This window comes from Protomyctophum parallelum (genome assembly GCF_964188405.1).
Source record: "Protomyctophum parallelum genome assembly, chromosome: 14".
In the NCBI taxonomy this organism is placed as follows: Eukaryota; Metazoa; Chordata; class Actinopteri; order Myctophiformes; family Myctophidae; genus Protomyctophum; species Protomyctophum parallelum.
The window spans coordinates 31,553,065-31,575,166 of NC_139709.1; the positions used below are offsets into that span (position 1 = coordinate 31,553,065).

A 22,102-nucleotide genomic window follows, 5' to 3' on the forward strand; every position below is an offset into this window, starting at 1 on the left:
TTTCTCAGTTTTTTTTTTTGTTTATTTTAATTTGTTTTGAAAGCACCCAATACAGTTTAGGTTAGTTACCTCAATTAATTTTTTTATTTCCGTTCACTAAAACATTGTTTTTTAATGTTTTTTTTATTCTAGTTTGAGCTATTTAATTCGTCTTTTTCACTTGACTATAATAACCCTGCACCCACCCAGCCCCCTGCGCCACACCCATTTACAGCATAAGTGATGGCCCATATAATAATATCGATTGGTAAAGACGACTACATCGCTGCCCTATTAGCTGATGGATAACACACTGTATCCCAACCCCTCTGTCTACCCGCTCTCTGCCCCCTGTGTCCTGTGTTCTCTTCCCTTGCTTTTAACCTGTAGGATACGTGTGTGCACTAACCATTCTACTTTCCTCAGCTTATCCCAAGCCGTGTCTTTTTTTTACCTGTAGCCTCTCTTGCCCTTCTGTTTTTACCCAGCCTCTGCCCTCTGTCCCCCTCCTCTCTCTGCTCCCTCCTCGCCATGCGGGCAAATTGTCAGTGTTATTTGACACTCTCAAGGGTGCAACTAACACTGAGGGTTTCACCGTGCGGCCTTCTCTGCTTTTTAACCCGCACTTTCCCCGACTCCTGCCCGCTCCCACTCTTTAATGTGTCCCTGCCCCCCCTCCACCTGTCCTCCCTGCCCCGACCTACCTCTCTTCACTCTCGCTGTCTCTCTCTCTCTCTCTCGCTGTCTCTCTGTCTAAAGCCCATCACACACCGTCGCGCGTCAAAACAGCCGCCTCCATTATTTTCAATGAACCTATCGCACACCGGCGGCGTCCGACGCCTCGCCTGGCACGCCGATAGAACCAGTTATATTTTCCAGGCGGCACCGCGCGGCAACGCGTCGCGCCGTGTCGGACGGAGCCGGTGTGTGTTGGGCTTAACACTGGTTCTCAATGTCGGGTCCGGGGGGACCACCAACGGTCTGTAACTCTGAGAGCATACAAGTGGAACCCCATGGACCCTCACAAGGCCAACTTGGCTTCCATCTGTACGCTCTCACAGTTCTCAACCCGACGTTGAGAAACGCGTGCTCTTATCTTCTGCTCCTCCCTTCCACCCCCGTGGACCCCCCCCCCAGCCAGCCACTACTGTGTGCCCCCCCCCCCCCCCCCCCCCCCCAGCCAGCCAGCCACCCGGAGCTTCACTTGGGCGCCTCCAAGCAGTGCCAGAGGTTTTGTGTGCTAGCTCCCCATGTTCTCTCCTTCCCCCTCCCACCCCCCCCCCCCTCCCCCACCCTCCCCCCTGCTTAGGTAGTGACTAACCATGTCCACCAGAGACAACATAACAACAAGCCTCTGCCCGTCTGCGTCATGGAGATGCCGCCGAAGCACGCCACCTACCCGGTGTTGTGGGTGCCGGACTGGCAGGCCGAGAGGGAGTTTCAGCTCATGACCTTCTGAAACGGAAAAAGCCAAGCCAGTGGGTTGGAGGGAGGGGGAGGGGGTCGGGGGGTGGGGGGGGTGGGGGGGTTGGGGAGCTGGTCGTGGACGCAGGAGAGGGAAAGGGTGGGTGGGGTGGGGGGGGGGGGGGGGGGGGGGTTTAAGGATGCGTGGGTGAGGCGGAGCGCCACCTCTACAGTGGACGAGCTCACGGTGGCGGGCACAGGAAAGAGGAAGACTTGCAAAGGCGACGTTTTGCCACCTTACAAATCGACGGAAACACGCCAAACCCAGCCCCACCCCCCCACCCCACTACCAGTAACTTTTTTTAAGGCTATCCTTGGTACGCCTTGTGGTTTTTTTTCCTCCGTATTTTTTTTAAATTCATTTCTGAATCTCTTTTAAATAGTCGGCAGGTCATTGTTCAAAAGCTCTCGTCACCCTCATTAAGTTGTACATTTTGATTATCGTGAATGGAAGTCCCAGGACTGGTTACAAAATAGGGAAATATGCCTTAATGTCATCAGTAGATAGAATTTGATAGATTGATATCAGTATTGACTCACTTTAATCATTGCATACTAGTTATTCAATTCTAAAAACAAACAAACTGAGGAAAATAATTATTTTTCACGTTTAAAGTAATATTTGCAACCTTCATTATGCTGACCTCATGGTACAGGCACTGGGACTCTTGAAATACAGGAAGAATAACATGAACCATGAATAATCTGTAAAAATCAAATCCCTCCAAAGTGAACTGGACCATTTTGAAAATGATTATGTCAGACATACACAAGTAACACAATTACACCAATCCTTTTTTAGCTGTCATCAGTCAATTGATATAGGCCAAGACACATTTTAATGATGCAATAGTTTTGCAATAGACACATTTTAATGATGCAATAGTTTTGCAATAGAATTTTATTTAAAAAAATATATATATAAGATTAAAAGCTTTAGTAATACATACAATGGTTTATATCTCTTTGTCTTGACTCATTTCATCTCCCTCGCCTCAGTCATGATCATCTCAAGTCAAATTTTGTCATAACAATGTTTTGCCACCAGATGGCAGCACAAAACACATAATCGTTTCCTAGCGCTTCCATAATCAAGTAACCATAAAGATGGGTTTTGGCATCTGTCTGAGGTTCCTTGAAGTCTTTAGGCCGTCTGTCCCTTTTCGTCTAAAAAAGCACACACTTAAAGTCAAATAAATTGGCTTATTTTTCCATTTCATCTTACCTTTTCATATGCATCAATATCCATTTATACTTGTCTGACATTTGACAGTTTTTATAACTTCATTTCATATTAGTTTTGTTGTTTTAAGCCCACTTCGCTTTTTTTTTCTTTTTCTTTTTGTCCCTTGAGTTTTTACTCCACAAATGAAACGAACCCTAAACCGTACAAGAAATAACCATCTGAAATGTTTCTCAATATTTGCAGATTTGTGCTTCTGTTTCCAACCTTTCTTCAACAAAAAGGGCTTTCCAACTCCTTCCGAATTAGAAGAGCATGATCATTAGATAAAGAGTCCCCCTGCTTTGCCGGTCCCGATAGGAGATTATTATAGCGGAGATTATTGAGGACTTCTAACGTGTTGCTGCTTTACCCATAGTGCTCTCTACTGCATTTAGTGGTAATGCAAAGAACTTGCACTATGGAGATCGTAAAAGACGTTTTTAAAAGCAACGGTAATTATGACGTTTGTCTGTTTGGGCTCAATAGCAGACTGTCAAACACACGACTGCGACACGAGACAGACTGTAGGGACTCTTCTTTGGTCTGGAAATGGCCCATCCATCTCTGCTCAACAGTTCAAACAACTCATTAAAAAAAAGCTATGTGTGCAGTCAAGTCACTCTTGGAACTGTTTAGCCAGTCACCCAAAAGACAAAACTCTTACATCACACTTGCCCCTTGCCATAAATGAGGACTGGAGGACTAAGAGGTGCCAAGTACACTCTTGTTGTGGTTTTGTTTTTGGGTTGTCCCCTCATTCATTTGGTCAAATTTTGATTTCATTTTGATTTATTTTCCAGGATAAAGTATTCAAAAGGTGGTATATATATGTGCTAGATTTAAAGGGTATTTGAAATGAGTATATTTGGGTAGTTTTATGAAGGCCTTCATAAAAATCAGAGCAGGGCATCGATCGAGGTACTAAAGAAATGTAAAGAGAGATATAAACAAATGAATCTGGGTTGCACCGACTTTTATGAATGTAGTTACTGTTGATTTTATTTTATTTCCCCCCCCCCCATATTCCATCAGTTATTTATTTATTTATTTGTATTTATTTTTTAGTTTTGGTACAGAGATTATGAACTATTGCATAATCGCTTTTCTATAATGAACGGATTGAAAATTATAGACTGCTGTATATCTTGTATTGTATTTTATTTACAATCGTAACTTATTCAAAATATAGTACACAACATATATAAAATATATGAAATAATGCCTTTCTTGTCCATCCTATATTTTGTGGGAACTGCAATGTTTGGCTCAATCTGTTGAATATTTGGAAGTGAACCTGTGACTTGCTTTGTATGGTGTCTGTATACAAGCTAAAAAGAAAAAAAAAATGAAGAAAAAAAAAAAAAGGAAAATTATACTTAAAAAAAATAATAATAAAATGTTGGAAATAAAAACCTTAATGCAGAGTTTGGTTTACTTGAACTCGGCCTCTACCTCTCTCCATGGGTGACTGGGCATTCTCATGTTGTGAATGAGACCATTACCACCCATGTCTGTCCCTTGTACCTCATGGTTTATCTATGTTGGGGGGGATGGGGGGGATGTAATTCTCTTCAAATAATGCATTTGGCTGCCATGTTATTTTGTCAGTCAATTCTCTCCACAGCTGCAAAGGACTTGGACGAATATATGACATTTATTTCTCTGCATCTCCCTTTTTTGTTGGGAGGCGGGGCTGCTATTTTACTTGCTGTTCCTAACACTAACGTTCACATGTTTGCACTTTGCACTGGATATGATGTTGGTCTGATGTTTGAATTAGAGTTCATAATGTTCCAACAGGTGTTGCAGGTGCAGGCAAGAAGGCACTAACTAACTAACAAGGTTTCCTGTAAAGAAAATATATGGAAAAAATAACCCCTTTTTTCTCTTCTTTCCCTTTTAACCTGTTATTTACTGTAACTTAAATTAACTTGTGCTATACAAACTTGTTGTTCTTTTGTCAACGCATCTATGCAAAAGGCACGTTGCAGCAGCGCAACGTTATCCTCAGGTTCTACTAAACAGACCTCTGGGTCTGACACAAAGGAAAGGTGGTTTGCAGGGCTGAGTCATGACTCGATGTGTGGTCGTCTTTTCTTTTTTGGTCTCCTCTGTGTTGAGATGGTCTTCTGTGTCTAGTCTGGTCTTGGTCTGGTCTTTTTCTTTTTTCTATACTTGCACGTCAGTGTTGATGCTCTTTGTTCCGCTGGTCTGCTCGTGGTGTTCATTTTTGAGCTTCTTTTGAGACTTTTTATTTTGCAATGTCGACTTGTTGAGTCTCCCACGTTACTGCATTATACTTGGACAAACACGCACGCCACCCTCTGAACCACCACTCTCACACTGATATGCACTGTGCACCTGCACACACTCACAGACACACACACGTACGTACACACACACACACACCCTGCACATCCCTCCCTGCATCGGCATCAATGTTTCACTTCAGTTACTGACTGACTCTCTTGTTTTCTTGCAGTCACGAAAAGCCAGTGAACAAGCAAAGAGCGTTGACACTAAAACAGACAACATAGGCAGTGGAAGGGCCATACCAATCAAACAGGTGAGTGTCTTTTTTTCTAAACTTTGCCCTACAACTTGCCTATTTAGATGGGTAAGTACACAACACCTAATGTGTTGGTAAATATCCCTCGATAATTGATATTCAGTATTTATTATGGCCTGATGTCGTTTAGTCTGTGGCAAAATGTGACGTTCTCGCCACTAGATGGCGACCTAAAACAACACAAAGCATGTCGGGGAGCATGGAGCTTGAGGAGAACGTCAGAAAGATGATACATATTTTGCTGTATGTATAGAATGGATCACACTCGTCCAAATAAAATGCTCATTTTCACTATAATATTATAATGGAGAATGGACAGTGGGGAAATGTCGACTGTCGATTGTATGTATATTGGCTGTTGTTGGAATACAGTTTCATAAAAGCGAATTCATCTAAATCATTGGTCAAAGTACAGTAAGCTGTTTGTTATCGTGAAGTAGCTAATATGTAATTTACATTATATACTTTTATTTTGTGTCAAGTCTGAAGATCCTGCATATCCAACACATTAAATGTGAAAATTAACTATTGCACACGTATTTAATTAACCAGAATAATACAGTTTTATTTATTACAATGGTTACATAGTATTATATTGTCTCACAGTTCTTATAAAGGAATTAAAATTATGTCAATCAGGAAATTTGGAATAGTAAGTAAGAAACCTGAGTAATATTTCTAAATGTGGACCACAGCAATAGAAATTCATTGGAGAAATCAAAATTATGTCAGTAAACTTATTGTTGTCAACTGCAAATGATGAAAATGGTCAAGATAATTTTAGTTTTTTTAAAGATATTGAGCTATTACGCCCACCTGATTTTGATAAAACTGACATGATTTTGGTTAAATAAATTGCAGGTTGAACCCAGGTTTTAATAGCTATACTCTCTCTTTTTTAAATCTGTTCTATATTGTATAATACAGTACATTTGTCAGGTATGCATAATATATGATTTCAAACTTATTTTATGCAATCTTATATTTTTTAAACATACCGCATATAATAATATAATATGCATTTAAATCACTCATTACGAACCAACCAAACTTAACATAAAAACCTTGTGCCAGCTGTTAAGCAGCCATTTAATTTCCATTCCATCTCTGTAAACGGTGCTTGTCCGTCATGAGGATCAGTGGATCTCCCTGCAGTGTCTCTGTGGGCTTGAAAAGGCTTCAATAGGATTAGGACACGAGGGATATGGGTGAACAGGAGGTCAGTAAGCAACCCAAACTAAAGAAAATGCCCCTGTAAACATCTTTACAGTAAGCTTTCCCATTCAGACCTATTAGCTTTTCTTGGGTAACTCCTCCTGACAATAAGATATGGCCAACAGCCGTTCCCCTTTTCCCAGGAGTTTTTTGTTTTGTTTTTGTTTTTGTTGTGTTTTCGGGAGGTGGGGGTGGCTTGAGCCAGGAGGGCATGGGGGGGGGGGGGGGGGGGGGGGGTATGACTGGCGGATGGCCAGGTCGGTCAACTGCACAATCAAGGAGATCAAAGTGTCAATGTGGGCTTAATTACCAGCGCCCCCCCCCCCCCCCCCCCTCCACCACCCCCACATCACCCCCGAAACACACACAAACACCCACACGCGCGCACGCAACACACACACACACACACACACCACTCATTGGGCAAATTACCCCTCCCTGCTCCAGCCCCCTCCCTCCCTCCCGCCTGTGAAAATGGTAAGTGAGGGCAACAATGCACTCGGTACTGAGAAACTGGGCTCCTCTCTGCACCCCCCCCTCTAGTTCTGTGGACCATCACAAAAGACTGGCCTATCACTCAGCCACGCTGGCAGGATGCAGCTTTTTTTTCTGGCTGCCAAGACAATAGAATCTCCTCTTGTGTAGATTATGACAATTGTCTGGACACAGGCGACCGGCCTGGCTCCTTATGTCGCACAGACTGAACATGGAGATCTCGCTCTCTCTCTCGCTCTCTCTCTCTCTGTGTGTGTGTGTGTGTGTGTGTGTGTGTGTGTGTGTGTGTGTGTGTGTGTGTGTGTGTGTGTGTGTGTGTGTGTGTGTGTGTGTGGTGTGTGTGTGTGTGTGTGCGTGTGCGTGTGCGTGTGCGTGCGCGTGCGTGCGTGCGTGCGATACGGCACTGTACCTACAAAATGCCCATTGTCAATTTAAATCTGAGAATGTTGAAATTGAATCAATTGATCGATCAAGGTTACATCTGTACACTATGAGTTACAAATTGATAAACTATAGCTGTGCATTTTAATGTGCTCAGTTCCTTTAGGTTTCCTCGTTTAATGAATTACCTTCAAATTATCGTACACGTTTTACAATTACCAGAAGAGACAACATTTTGAGATTTATTGCATTTCTACTAGGCCAACATCTAAATTAAATAATGTGCTGACCAAGAGATTTTACATGTATCGTCTGAGAATACATATTGATCTTCAGAGCATTGATGAATTTATGAAGCCCCACCACACTGATTGGATGTATAGATTGATGTAGGCAACAAGACGAGCATCATATTTTGCTTGTAAAACATGTATTCCACAGTCGCCAGAGGCCTTGTAACTGGATCATTTGCTTTGTATGATTACAAAGCCATTAAAATGTGTTTACAGTTTGTTTTATTGACCACATTGTGCACATTATTGGTGGTTGGCAGCATTCGATTAAATAACCAAAAAAAAAAGGTTTATAAATGTTTTCCCTGAAGAATCAATATGTACTGCTCAATATTTGAGAAAGAATTAGCCCTGTTTTTTTCTGAGATTAATTGTTAAATACCAACATAATTCTAATATTATTGTATGCCTCATTACTTAGTCACTCATCTGTTTTGAAGCTCAACAAATTGTATGTTATTTGTTCAATACAAATCCTCAGTTGGCAGGCTCTGGCATTAAGTACTTAGAAAATGTTGCTTCCCAACTGTGGCAACATATTATTATTATTGGCTTTTTCCACAGTAATACATTTTATTCTGGGGGGAAAAAAATTTAGTTTTATCCAGAAATGAGATGTATGTTGTGAGCTTGTAAATTGGCCTATTTTCACTAGTTGTCATACGATGAAGAATTTAACCCGTTAAAACCGGGGAAAGCATTTGTACCATTTTAGATTTTTTTGCGTTGGCTATTCAGAAATAGCTGATAATATACAAGCTCACAGTTTGTATATCTGCTATCTTTGAAAAATCTTGATGGGTTAAAGTGGGCAACAAGGGGACAGGATAATAGCAGAGCCTATACTACACTTAGCATGTGGCCCAGAGTCAGCAGTCAGCTCCTTAGATCAAGCAGGGCTGCAGAGGATTAGGATGATTCTCGACAAACAGCCTGGTGCCCAGTTCACCGGAGGTCAGCTGTTCCTGATGTGTTAATCAGGATTATACCTCTGCAGGTTAGAAAAACAGTTCAGTGCCCCCCCCCCCCCTCCTCACACACACACACACACACACACACACACACACACACACACACACACACACACACACACAAACACACACACACAGGCTGTAAAAAGTACAAACACCCCCCTAATCCCCTAATTAACGGGCCCCTCCTCAGTCCTTAACCCTAGCAAACCTCCCTTCCCCTGCACTCAGCGTTTAGGTCACCTCCAGCCAAGTTTTGTTTACCGGTGGATTTACCCAGCAGATAAGGGATCATTTGAAGCCTTAAATGCCCCCGAAGATAATGGGTGGAATAGAAGAGAAGCGTTGAGTGAGCTTTTGAAGAACGGAGATCACACTCTCTAATCCAGGATTGAGAGGTCCTCCAGAGTTCGCCTGTGTTATGTGTATGAATGCAGGGAGGTGGTCTTGATCATTGGATTGTCTTCTCTTTTGTGAATGGATACGGTTTCACACACACAGCGAACTGGCCAAGCGTTGAAGGGTTCAAGTTGCAAACACACATGAACCACTGACCGTATGGATATATACACTGTATACATTTGATTTATCTGAGGATGTAAACATTTTAACCATTTGGTTAAATGTGTACACTCTCAGAGTCATAAACAAATGCATTCATTTCTGATTTGACTGTGTACGCTTAACTATTCAAATTGTTTTATTTGTTTATTTTAAATATACTGTACCTGGGGTTTTTTTTATTCTATTATCCATATATGCATTTATGAGAGTCATTCCTCTACATGCATGACATGTGATTCCAATTCAGATTCTTGGATTACTGTACATTGGGTGTCGGTTAACGTTGAGTAGAATTACTCTGTGATGATTTAACACGCAGATTCTCACCGTAAAATGCTCCCTGTGTGGTTTCTTGCAGGGAATGCTTCTGAAGAGAAGTGGGAAATCGCTCAACAAAGAGTGGAAGAAGAAATATGTGACACTGTGCGATAATGGCCTCCTCACCTACCACCCCAGTTTACACGTGAGTCTTACCACTTCTCTTCCCATTACCTGAAAGCACTTGCTACAGTCTGGAGTACCATATATGGGTGACACATGTACCAATTTCAATGTATTTCGCCTACTCGGCTGAATTCTCTGGATGCAAATGCAATTTTTACCATTCTTTGTGTTGAACTAGTAAAGTCCAAGGTTTCTTTATTGTACTCGTCTTGTGAATCGGATTGGAGTAAAAGTCCTTTTGTTCTGGTTCCTCAGACATCGTAGCAGCAATAATAATATTAAAACATACATGCAAAGGCTAGGAATAAAATAAATAGAATTAAAGAATGGCTCCAGTATTAAACACAACATGCAACACCAAGGAAACATTGAATAGCCTAATCAAAGCAGCATTGTTAAACAGTTCGTCCATTGGTCCTCGCACTTGAAGATGCTGTGTTGTAATTAATTAATAATACATTTCTAAGTCATAATATAAACATATGTCTATGCCAGAGTCCTTATTATTGTACTATAGGCTGGGAAGCCAGATAAACCTGCCAGTGCAAAAAGAAAGAAGACTGACTATCATTGTGCACACATGCTGTACAGTATATGGATCCTGCGATGTTCCAGTTGTGGAGCATTAGGCCTGTGTTAAGTAGTAGCTATCGGAGCCAACCCTACAACACATTCTGGACTATATGACTTTGAATAGTAACGTTGCTGCTATCACGCTTCCTCTAAATGTCTCGAATTGCAAAACTCAACACAGTCACGTTTTAGGTTTATCGAAATCAACACACGTTTTCAACATGACTATATTGGTTATGTATAGGTCGGGGGCTGCAGGCTGGCGGTCCGGACACCCTAGGCTGCGATGCGGCCCCGACAGCGTGTCGCGGGTTTGAATCCCGATCCCGATGATCAGCATGCAGCCATGTGTAATATTATGTGACGTTAACCCACCTATGTGACTATGAGCACCAGTATGACTATGAGTACCAGTAGGGGCGCTGTTGTGCCAGAATCAGAGAGAGAGAGAGATAGTGCTGCACTGTTGCTGCTAATGAGAGAGAGAGAGAGAGAGAGGGGGGGGGGGGGGGGGGTTGCACCACTCAGTTCACACGGGTGTGATTTTTATTTGTTGACGAAATTGTCAGTACATTTAGTCTCATAGTTTTAGTCATCATAGCATATAGTTTTCATTTAGTTTCCATTAGTTTTCGTCGGTGGAAAAAGGCAGTCGACGAACATCTTTTCGTCTTAAGTTTTAGTCGACAGAAACGACAGCGATAGGAAGGCCTTTACCCGGTCACCGCTGTCCCACGTGGTGCGCCTGGATGATGCCGGGGCTATAATGGAGACATGGCTGTGCTGCTGCGTTGCCCGCCGCGCCCAGACGCCACGCTGGCTTGTATTTATAACGGCTCTCACCGCGTGGTGGCTCGGCCTGACCAGCCTCCCACAATCCATCTCTGTCAGAGTCCCGCTGGGCCTCTAATACCTCTTAAACACTCGGCTGGCTTGGCAGCAGCTCAGACAGGAGGACCCCGTCTCCCCACCACCACCACCACCACCACCACCACCACCCCACACACTCACACACACACACACACACTCTCACATGCCCTGTCCATCTTTCTCCGAATCCTTTTAATCTTTCGCCGTCACTCTCTCACTCGTCCTATCCAAGCTTTTAGCTTATGGTTCCAGTCTCTGCCTTAAAACACAATTCAGTAACACGGTTAATGACATACATATACTAGTTGGAACGTTGGGTACTGTCATTTGTAATCTCAACCAAGGTATCCTGGAAATTGCTATTGGGTTCGTCGTTCCAATTACGTCTTTAGCGCGACATGGGTTCACATTGTCGACCCCCAACACGTTTTTATGCCGAGCTTAGTATATTACGGCCTTGTTGTATTGACAGTGCGTTAGTGGTTTAATTTACTGGGCCTGTTATTAGCAGTGCGGCGTAGCGCAGCGGTGATGTATGTAATTGACCGGACGGGGCTATCTCTTGATCATTACAGCTGTTTCAGGGTCATCAGGGGCGATCTATGAGTGGCTGAGCGTCTCGCGTCTGCCATCTTTACTCGGGGAGGTGCGATATGGGAGCGACGGTTACATTAGGGGCTCCGTAGCCGCTCAGACTCGTTCGGAGCAGCGAAGCAGAGAGAGAGTACAGGAAAAAAGGGAGGGGGGGGGGGGGGGGGGGGGAGATGGAAAAAGAGGGGAGGGAGGGGAGAGGGAGAGAGAGAGAGGAACCTTTAATTTCGCAGTCAGCCAAGCCATCCACACAATCACCTTCTGTTAATTCTATCAGCTACATCAATTAAATTGTTTGTAGAAACTAATTGAATGTGGCTTAATCACACATCTTAATAGCTTTGCACGCTTCGATCTGGCTGTTAATTCCCGCAATAAAATGAAATGAGAGCGCTCACTGGGTAATTAGCGAGGAGGCTTGGGAAAGAAATGAGTGCTTTATGACGTGGTAATAAAGCAGAGGATGCCGGCGAGGGGACGGCGAAGGCCGAGCTCCTCTCTTTTTCTGGGCCTTTTTTAATTTTCTGCTGAGCCCAACGATTTTCACCCTGGCTTCCCACATTTGGTGGCGAGCGTCGCTTAAAGCCGAATCAAACGGCCAAATTGAGGGAGAATGAGACTGTTTGCATTCATTACGCCTCGCATCGACGCATCCCTCCGCGCGGAAGGGGCTGGCGTGGGCACAGGTGAATGTGTAATGGCTCTACGGTCCACTTTTCCACTGTCGCACTGTCTCATCCGTTTACTTTTGTGTGGGGAAATTGGGAATGGAGAACCAAATTAGTGTTTTCAATCCATTGTCCGTGGCTTGCACGATTGAGATTATACTTGGTTTAATCATTTGGGTGAAGCTGCAGATTGTGTGTGTGCGTGCGCGAGCGCGCGCGCGCAAATGTTATTGAAATCAACGAGAACCCCAAGCACATTATTTGCGTAGCCTGAATCGCTCAGTTCTGCGTGGAACTAGACATACCCGTTTGTCATGCTAATGGCTTTTATGTTCTAATGCAGTGGTTTTCAACCAGTGGTCCGGGGACCACCAGTGGTCCTTGAGGGGGTTCCAGGTGGTCCCCAGAAGAGTTGGTAACCAAATGGACTCTTATAGATCTTTAACTCCTGAGAGCGTAAAATGAATCGGATTTGGTTTCACTTTACGCTCTCAAGAGTTAAATCATCTACACTATAGGGTATGCACGTGACATAATCATCATACCCAGAAGTTTTCCTTTTTAGATATGTCAGAGTAAAGTCTGATATGTCTGCTGGCACTTTAGCGCCTATATTTTGAAATATGCCGTTGTGTTGAACATCTGTATTACTTAATTTAACGAAGTCTACACAATTCAACGATTGCCTCATCAGTACAGCATGGAATTGTGGACAAAACCTTGTCCCAACAACAACAACCAAATATTCCAAATTTTGGGTCTGAGAGGCTAAATCTCAACGGCGGTTTCCATGGCTTAAAATGCCCAATAAATACTAGGCCTTGACATGCAAAAGGGTTGACACCACCGTTGTAATGTGTTCCAGGACTACATGCAGAACGTGCATGGGAAGGAGATCGACCTGCTCAGGACAACGGTCAAGGTTCCGGGGAAGCGGCCGCCCCGAGCGGTGGCCACCGTCGCTCCGACCGCCAGTCCCAAAACCAACGGTCTGACCAAGGACCGCAGCACGTTGCAGCTGGGCGTAGGCGCCACAGGTGAGACGTCCGAATTCACCTCCATGACACTGCATCTTTAGTCCACCGTAAAATACAAAATGGAACAAAATGGACCCGTAAAGGCTCATACATAGTCTGGATTTTTGGTGGTTAGGTGACCACCGAACTACAACATGACGTCACGAGCCGCGGTGAAGAGCAAACCACCGCCACCTCCCCAGCCCTTCTCTCTGTTTTTACTCACCACCGCTCAACGCTATTTCAGCTCCGGTGGTCAGCTCGCCACCGGAGCGGTGGTCACCTCACCACTGGAGCGGTGGTCACCTCACCACCGAAAATCCAGACTATGAATAGGCCTTAAGGGTCTGTAACTCCCAGTGTTGGGAGTGTTGCGTGTTACTAAGTCACGTGTTAATTACACGTAGTGTAGCTAATTACGTTTTCCAATTACTGAAATTAAATGCGATTGTTACTCGTTACTTTACTGTATGTTAAAATAGCCGACAACTTCCAGAGGATTAAAGCTTTATTATGCAACAGGTCGTTTCGAGGAAGCAATCTGATTGGCTGAAACCAAGAATTCAGCTGCTCTGTTCTCCCAGAGCGCAGCAAACTCAGTGGCTAGCTGGTTTCTTGGGACATTTGTGGTCGTAGTGACTACATTCAAAATATGTTTTTTTTCTTCGTTTTAAGGGTGACTGTTTTACTGCAATATTACACTCGAGGGGGTGGTTTAACGTCATTAATGCACTTCTGCGTTGCTTTCGGAACTCGCCCCCTCTCGTGTAATATTGCTTAATTATCAATCGACCACTCTGTGACCTTCGCTGTGGCGAAGTAACTCCTCCCCGTGGCTCAGTCAAATGTCAAATTCTTACCTTTTCTGAACACTGTATCAAAAATAAAAAAAGTATTCCCTGCAGTATCCTTTCTAGTTCCAACGTTCTGGAAAGTGTTTATTGATGGGTAGAACTTGAAACAATGTTTTAGGTCCTGTTTGTACAAATGGACCCCTACGGGCCCCTATGGTTCCATTTCTACATTTATCAGAGTTAAATTACCACTGTGGATTTGACCGTGCATGTTTATCAACATTATTGAAGAATATCACATCAAGTCATTCTTGTTTATGCATTTTGGGACCCTGTGGCTTCATGTCAAGAACATATTATTTTTAACAGTGTATAGAGCTTTTTCAGAAGTAAAAGTATTTTGTGGAGGTGCCCCTCCACATGCAATACAAATTTGGCATGTTGCGTTATATGGCATGGTTTGTAAGAGAGAGACAATGTATTATAATTACAGACTGACTGACTCTTTTTGACACTCGACACACGAGCATTTGTACCTTATCGTATTTTTGAGGGGCGCTAGCCCTCCTATATTCAGCATTTAGTGTAGATTTCCGTCCTACACAAACATTACATTCCCATTGACAATGCATGGAGAATGTTACATCATAGTCTCTGAGCAAATCGCATAGTGTCTATTTTGTGTTGTCAAAGTTACTCTTAAACAATAATATTATTACTTTAAAAGTTATATAGTTACTTTACGTTGTACTCCCTGCCAAAAGTAACTAGTTACTTATTACTTTACTTATTTTCTCGCCTCCGATTATGTCCCCAAAAGTCTTACCTTGCATTTTCAACATTAGCAGCCTAGATCTAGAGTGGATCAGCAGCCTGCAAAGCAACTCGACCCCAACCCAGTCTACCATTATTATAAATAAAACACTCTCAAACCACAGTACCACCAAGGCTAGTGGAAATAGTAACTAGTTACTTTTGGAAAAAGGAAATTATTTAAAAAAATGTGAAAGTAACTACCGGTAGTTAAAGTAACTAGTTAAAAAAGTCATATTACTGAAAGTAATATATTACTTTAGTTACATGACAAAATGCCATTGACAATGAATGGAGAATTGACATATGTAGACGAGCAAATGCGCTATTTTGTCCTAACACAAAGATTACATTCCCATTGACAATATCATCATACATGATGAAGATGTATGATAAGAGCGCCCCTCACTTCACACGGGTGTGATTATTTAAGTGAAAGCACTTTTTTTATGCAATGTTCAAGGCCCCTCCCCCCCAATGTGTGATTATAATTTGGGACTGATTGGATGTTCATTATTTGTGGCATATCTTTGCACAATTGGCCCCTGCTGCAAAGATTGGAAGGTAATCGTATCGTGTATATACAGTATAGAGGGTCTTCTAGTTGCCTGGCCCACACATCTGAGACACACCCACACTAGCCTTTAAGAAGGGCGGAACAAACTAGCACTGGATACCGACGTAGACTTCCTATTGGTTTACCAACCTATGAGCCCACTGTTTATAAAGTTATAAAGTTTAAGACCATAACGTGGCTAATAATTGATTGTTTGGGATGAACATGACACAAACATTTTGGAAATATTAACGCCACTCGGCTTGCGAAGTGATGGACATTACCGAGAGTGACTACAAAAATATGGAAATGGGAAATGATTAGCTTTCTATTAGCCATTTTGGCTAACTGTCGTTACGCGTGACGATATGTGTGACACCACATCTGCCACGTGACCCGTTTCAGCCAATGAACGCGATGACTTATACCGAAATGGCAAACGCAACAAGGTGTGGAATTATAAGAGAATTAAGAATTAAGCATATAGGCCTATACATAGATGAGTGAATATGAAAAGAGTAGTAGTAGTAGCCTAAGCGTAGTAGGCTATAGCAAAAAGTGAAAACGTTTTTGTTTGTACAACCTACTATTCAAGAGTTGCAAATTGCGATGTAGGCTCTTCCATGGCCTCCTATACATAGTATGCATACAAAGTTTCACACCAAAGACTCACAGGAATCGCAGAATCACAGGAGCAAATACATAATCCCCTCTCCGGGACATTCCAGCCTGGAGGGGAGATAATTAGTTGGAAGTAATTATAATACATAACGTATTATTTTTTGAAAGAAAATAAAATCACCCACACTAGGGCCAATGAGACATTAAAAGGTAGCCTACAAGCATCGTCTTTCTTTGGGATAAATCATACAAAGCCAATCCCAACAGATCAATTATTATCTCCTTTTCTTATTGTTTTCAATAATGTAAATGAGCTGCTGCAAAGTATACACAATGATGACTTAATGAGCACTTGAGAAATCTATTAGGTTTTACGTTATTATTACACATGGTATTTGCAAATTCATTATTTACAGTAAATACCAGTCCTGTGTTGAGAGAAAACTCCTAGCACAGTAAGATCTTCCATTGGCCCAGAGTTGATTTCGTCGACTACCTTTTTCCACTGACGAAAACTAAATGAATACTAAGCTATGATGACTAAAACTAAGACTAAATATACTGACAATTTCGTCAACAAATAAAAACTAGACTAAAATGTTCGGAAGGGACTAGGTGGACAAGAGATCCAGTATACTGCAAGTCATTTTGCAACTAGTTTGCATGCTGAAAATAGCCAATCTACAAGCTCACAGATCAACTATTTTCAGCAAGTGAAAAAAAAACAGTCATTACGACGGCATCAAGGCCCGCCAAAATACATTTTAGTCGACTAAATCAACTAGATTTAGTCGACTAAAATCTTATGATACACTAAAACATTCCAGGTGACTAAAAAATTTGACTAAAACTAAATGAAAACTATTCAAGAGACTAATGACTAAAACTAAAAAAATCTAAATCTGCTGCCAAAAACAACACTGCATTGTCCCGGTCTTTGCTGCCTGCTGCTGTAACACTGACCTAATAAAAGGCTCAGTCCATCCATTGTATAGTGTGGGGCTGCATGCAGAAACAATGGCCAGGTACATATCTTGACATCTTGCCAAGGATTCCCACCTCTCAGGGCTTATAAATAGAGCGGTGCAATGTGTGGGCAAGCTGACTGCAGCCTCTAGAGGCTAGAGAGAGAGAGAGAGAGAGAGAGAGAGCAGCCCGTGGCAGGCTCAGAGAGCCAAAGCCCCGGATTTAGGGGTTAAGATTAAGAGTAATTAATACTAATTAGCAAGGTGATCCCCGGAGGGAGGAGAGGTCGGCTAGTGGAACAGGCATAGCGTTTCCTTCACTCGGGGGCTGGGGCTAATTGCTCAAGAGTGGGTGCGATGCCAAAGAGGGGAGTCGGCAGGGAACCCACTGCCTGACCACTATAGGGCCTGTACAAGTCACTGTGGCTGTCGGTTTGCACCGGTCGCGGGTTCTTCCGTCAGGAACGACCAATGTTTGAACGGGTTAATCAGTCAAAAAACGAGAGAAGATTTAGGAGTTTACATGAGCAGAGGACAAAGGATGGAGGTTGTGTGTTCCAACCCATAAACAATTAACCTTGAGCGCTAGGGTAGAGGAGAGGTGACACAGACGGTCCATCCAGGGAGACAAAGACCTGCTATACTGAGGGGCCTGGAAAAGAGGCCACATCATGTTTGGAGAGGAAACAACACAATTTTTTTTTAACCCATTTTGGGTGTTTTAAACATTGTTATAATTTAGCTATTGAAAAATAGCAGATCTACAAGCTCAAGCTATGAACTTGTAGGTCTGCTATTTTTTTTTTAATCGTGAAAATGTACCTGAATATATATTGTTACAGAGCGAGTTTTTAACTCAAATCTTTGCTTCTGATGGGTTCCCGGAACAACATATTTTCAGATGGGGGTCGGTGGCCAAACACAGATAATTTTTGTGGTCCTTGACATGAAATATTGACCACCACTGATACAGAAACATAGGTATTTCAGAAAAATAAATTCAATTCCGACGTCAGGCCAAAATGGGTTAAGGGCTGATTTGATTATTTTTAGTTAGAATTCTCATTATCGCAATAGGTCTGACTTTGTCGACGAGGGAGCCTTCATGTCCTGCTACTTTGAGTGCTATAAGACACAGTTCTTCTCCCTCGAGTATCCCTCGAGCTGGTGTCTCTCATTTCCACCATTTGTAAATGGGGGGGGGGGGGGGACAGGGACAATGGCAGGAAGATTTGCCTTGATCTCCATTTAGCAAAAAGAAAGGTTACAAATCACACTTCGGGGGGGGGTCTCTCCTGGTGGAGGACCCTTCCCCTGATTATGCGATCGGGGATTTTGATTTCATTAGACATGCAATTGATGGAGGGGAACAAAGGGGTAATTTTTCATTCACGGGCGTCCGAATCACACGAGCCTTGTCTTTGCCTTTGGTAATTCATTCATTCCTTAGATCTAAAGACCTTTATAATCACAGGGAGATGAGTAAGCGCAGATGGAGGCATGGGGGAGAGAGAGGGAGGGGAGGGAGGGGGGCTTAGATGGAGAGGAGAGGACGAGAAGCAGAGAGACAGGGAGTAAATGAGAGAACGCATGTGCTTGCTTGCGTCCCGGGCGGCCGGGTTTAATTCCTTCGGCGGGTTGCAGAGCGAGCGGAACCGTCTTTTAAATATTCTCCCCCCCCCCCCGCCTGTAAACATGCATTCCGCTGTGTCACCGGCGACACATACATTGTATCAAAGTATTAATGGGCCCAATTCAGTTTTAATCAATCCTGTCGAGGGGGGGGGGTATAGAGTGATCCTGACTTTCAGGAAGCACCCCCATTTCTCACAGATATTATTCTGCAACACAGTCTTCCCTATACAGCTGCAACATCCTGGACATTATGACCCGTAGACTCTTATACCCACTGACTGACCACCAGCCTCTCGCCACCGCAGAGAAATTGCCCCTATTAAGGCCTGCAAAACGTGTCTGGCCTAACTGTCCATGTTCAGGCATATATGTGTTTAGAATTTATTAAAGATGGAGTGCCCCCCCCCCCCCCCCCCCCTCCCCAAAATAAATTAGTTTTTTTTGTAAGTGTACAGAAAGTGTTTTTTTATGTGGCCACACTCATCAGTTCATTAAGTATATCCTGTTTTTCAGGTGGGTGGTGATCCATTGTTGTATGATAAAGGGGGAGGGGAGGATATTGTGATGTCACTAACGCGGTGTCATTTTGATTGGGCCTTTTTTTGACTCAGTCTTTTTTGGAAGAAACCAAAAATACACAGGGAAGACGACATGTTATTTAAATATTCCAATCACACCTGGGGGGTCTATTTAGAGTAACGTTAACTCCATGGACACATACATAAACGGGGGAAAAAAGTAAAAAAATCACGGCACTCAGAACAACCATGCATGCAGGGTCTTCATTATGAATATCTGATTCCGTGTTCTCTTTAGACTAAAAGTCGAGTCCCAGAGGAGTGACTGCTTCGGGGGGCTGTCGGGTGGGGGGGAGGTGGGTGGGTGGTGTAGCAGCAGCAGCTGTAACTAGTAGGGGCGGAGAGGACATGTCTAGGCGTTAGTAGTTATATGATGATGATGGCGGATTACCGCCGCGGCCCCACAGCTGCAAGATGATGTGCTGCTCGGGTCCACACATTAGCATGAATGCTTCATTATCCCACTACTTGTACATAATGGCAACAACTCCACGGAGGGGTCAGGCCTCGCCACGGCTCATCAGCCCGCTGACGGCCGAGCCTAAAGAGAAATGAGGAGAGGAGAGAGGAGGCAGCGCCGCTCCCCCGCTAATCCATCGACTCTACTTAACACCCTAGCCCTGAATGTGCCCAGAGAACACGCTGTGACTTAAGCATGTGTGTGTGTGTGTGTGTGTGTGTGTGTGTGTGTGTGTGTGTGTGTGTGTGTGTGTGCGTGTGGCGTGTGCAGTTACTACATCTATACAGTATACAGTATGTAGACCTGTACATTCTCTATATATTTTGTGTGTGTGCAGAGTTGCACAGTGAGCGTTATTAGCTCTTCTGTTCTGTATTAACTCAACCTGTCCGAAATGTGACACGAACGGATGAAGTGCAATGTATTAATTGAGCATTTATAGTTTAGAAACATCATTGATCATGTTTTGTAGACCAACAAGACCTGTGTGTGTTTTTTTTAAATTGAAACAGAAATTGTCCCCTCTCCCGTCGTGCTAATTGCTGTTATCTGGACGTGTAAATGGCTGTGTTGAGCTGCCTTTGCATGTTGTCGTCTCCCGAGTTCTCCGTTCGTGCATTTCGTGAGGCATTCTGCTGAAGGTATCGGGTACGGTCGCCCCTAAACCATCTCGCCCCTCCATTTGTTTTCCGCCGACCGCTCGGTGCCGCGGTTCTTGCATTCTTTTTCTTCTTTTTTTACTGAGAATAAGGTTAGAAATAAGTTTAGGGTTGGGCATATTTTTACTGGGGTTAAGGTTAGGAATAAGTTTAGGGTTAGGCATAGTTTTACTGGGGTTAAGGTTAGGAATAAGTTTAGGGTTAGGCATAGTTTTACTGGGGTTAAGGTTAGGAATAAGTTTAGGGTTAGGCATAGTTTTACTGGGGTTAAGTTTCGGTATAGGGTTAGTCATAGTTTTACTGAGATTAATCTCAGTAAAACTATGAAATAGCCAGATTGTTTGATGGATTTATTAACAGTTTGCAGAATTTCAGTACATTTCAAGTACAACTCGATACAAAAACGTGTGAGTGGACGACACCATGAAGCATTACACTTGTTTAGGGCCCACCGTTTTCAATTCATCAAAACATTTAGAGACGTACGAATATACACAACTATATGGTCAAAACAGGAAATCATCATAGGAGGTAAAAAGGGAAAAGAAACGTATACGGTGAGGGGGGAAAAAGGGGTGGGGGGGATTCAGATTTTGCGGAGGCCAGTTTCGAATTGCAGCTGTCCGTAGGTGCCCTTCTGAGAGCCGTTTTGAAAGAGTCTAGGGATTCACATGTCTTAATGACTGTTGGTAGGGTGAGTTGCTAAAGGGGAGACTCGTTTGGTATTCCTGCTGAATGGATGTGCATAGGAAGGGGGGGGGGGGGCCCAAGCAATTAAGGTTCACCAAATATATCCTATATTCTGCAACGGTGACAGTGATCAAATGAACACTGTGGTGCTTTGTATGTTTGGCAAATGACCTCATAGAAACGTATGTGCATGTTATTTTTTTTTCTTTATGGGTTTTTTATGCGTATGCAATTTCTTTACAGAACTATATGGATTTCCATTTTGGTTGAGTGTTAATGGCAATTATTAAGAAACAATAGTATAGAAAATAGAAACAATAGAAACAAAGTTTGAATGCATTTTGGCCATATCTGCATTTAATCTCTGACATATAGAGGACAATGAATTGGTCTAAACCACTGGTTATAAAGTCTAAACGGGGGTGCCGTAGAGCAGTGCGTCCCAAGGTGGGGTCCGGGGACAACCAGGGGTCTTTGAGGGAGTTCCAGGGGGTCCCCAGCTAAATGATAGTTTGGAACCAAAATACCAAATGGACCTTTATGGGTCTCTAACTCTGAGAGCGTACAAATGGAACCAAATGGACCCACACTCTCAGAGTTAAATTAATATTGATTTTACAATATAAATTGGGGGTCCCAGAGATAGATATGTCATTAAATGGGGGTCTTGTTGCAAGACAGACCCCAGTGGTTGAGAATCGCTAGACTGTTTTCTACACGGTATAGCAACAGTCTAATGCTGACTGTCCAGAACTGCTACTGTTATTATTGTGCTTTGGTGCAGTCAGGCTGGATGGGTCTAGAGCCTATATAAACTTTGTTTTGGTGCAGTCAGGCTGGATGGCTCTAGAGCCTATAGAAACTTTGTTTTGGTGCAGTCAGGCTGGATGGCTCTAGAGCCTATATAAACTTTGTTTTGGTGCAGTCAGGCTGGATGGCTCTAGAGCCTATATAAACTTTGTTTTGGTGCAGTCAGGCTGGATGGCTCTAGAGCCTATATAAACTTTGTTTTG

At 43.1% G+C, this 22,102-nt stretch overlaps 1 protein-coding gene across 2 annotated transcripts in view; it reads left to right on the plus strand.

The window, feature by feature from the left end:
• agap3 (ArfGAP with GTPase domain, ankyrin repeat and PH domain 3) overlaps nucleotides 1–22,102 on the plus strand; it is a 163,082-nt gene that overhangs the window by 110,069 nt on the left and 30,911 nt on the right. Inside the window, exons 9-11 of one of the 2 annotated variants that reach the window (XM_083782403.1) lie at nucleotides 5,151–5,234; nucleotides 9,515–9,619; nucleotides 13,168–13,339. In XM_083782403.1, the coding sequence (XP_083638529.1) occupies nucleotides 5,151–5,234; nucleotides 9,515–9,619; nucleotides 13,168–13,339 (361 nt within the window). Of the gene's footprint in view, nucleotides 1–2,872; nucleotides 4,184–5,150; nucleotides 5,235–9,514; nucleotides 9,620–13,167; nucleotides 13,340–22,102 lie in introns of those variants that run through there. The other variant, XM_083782404.1, reaches the window with a different exon arrangement.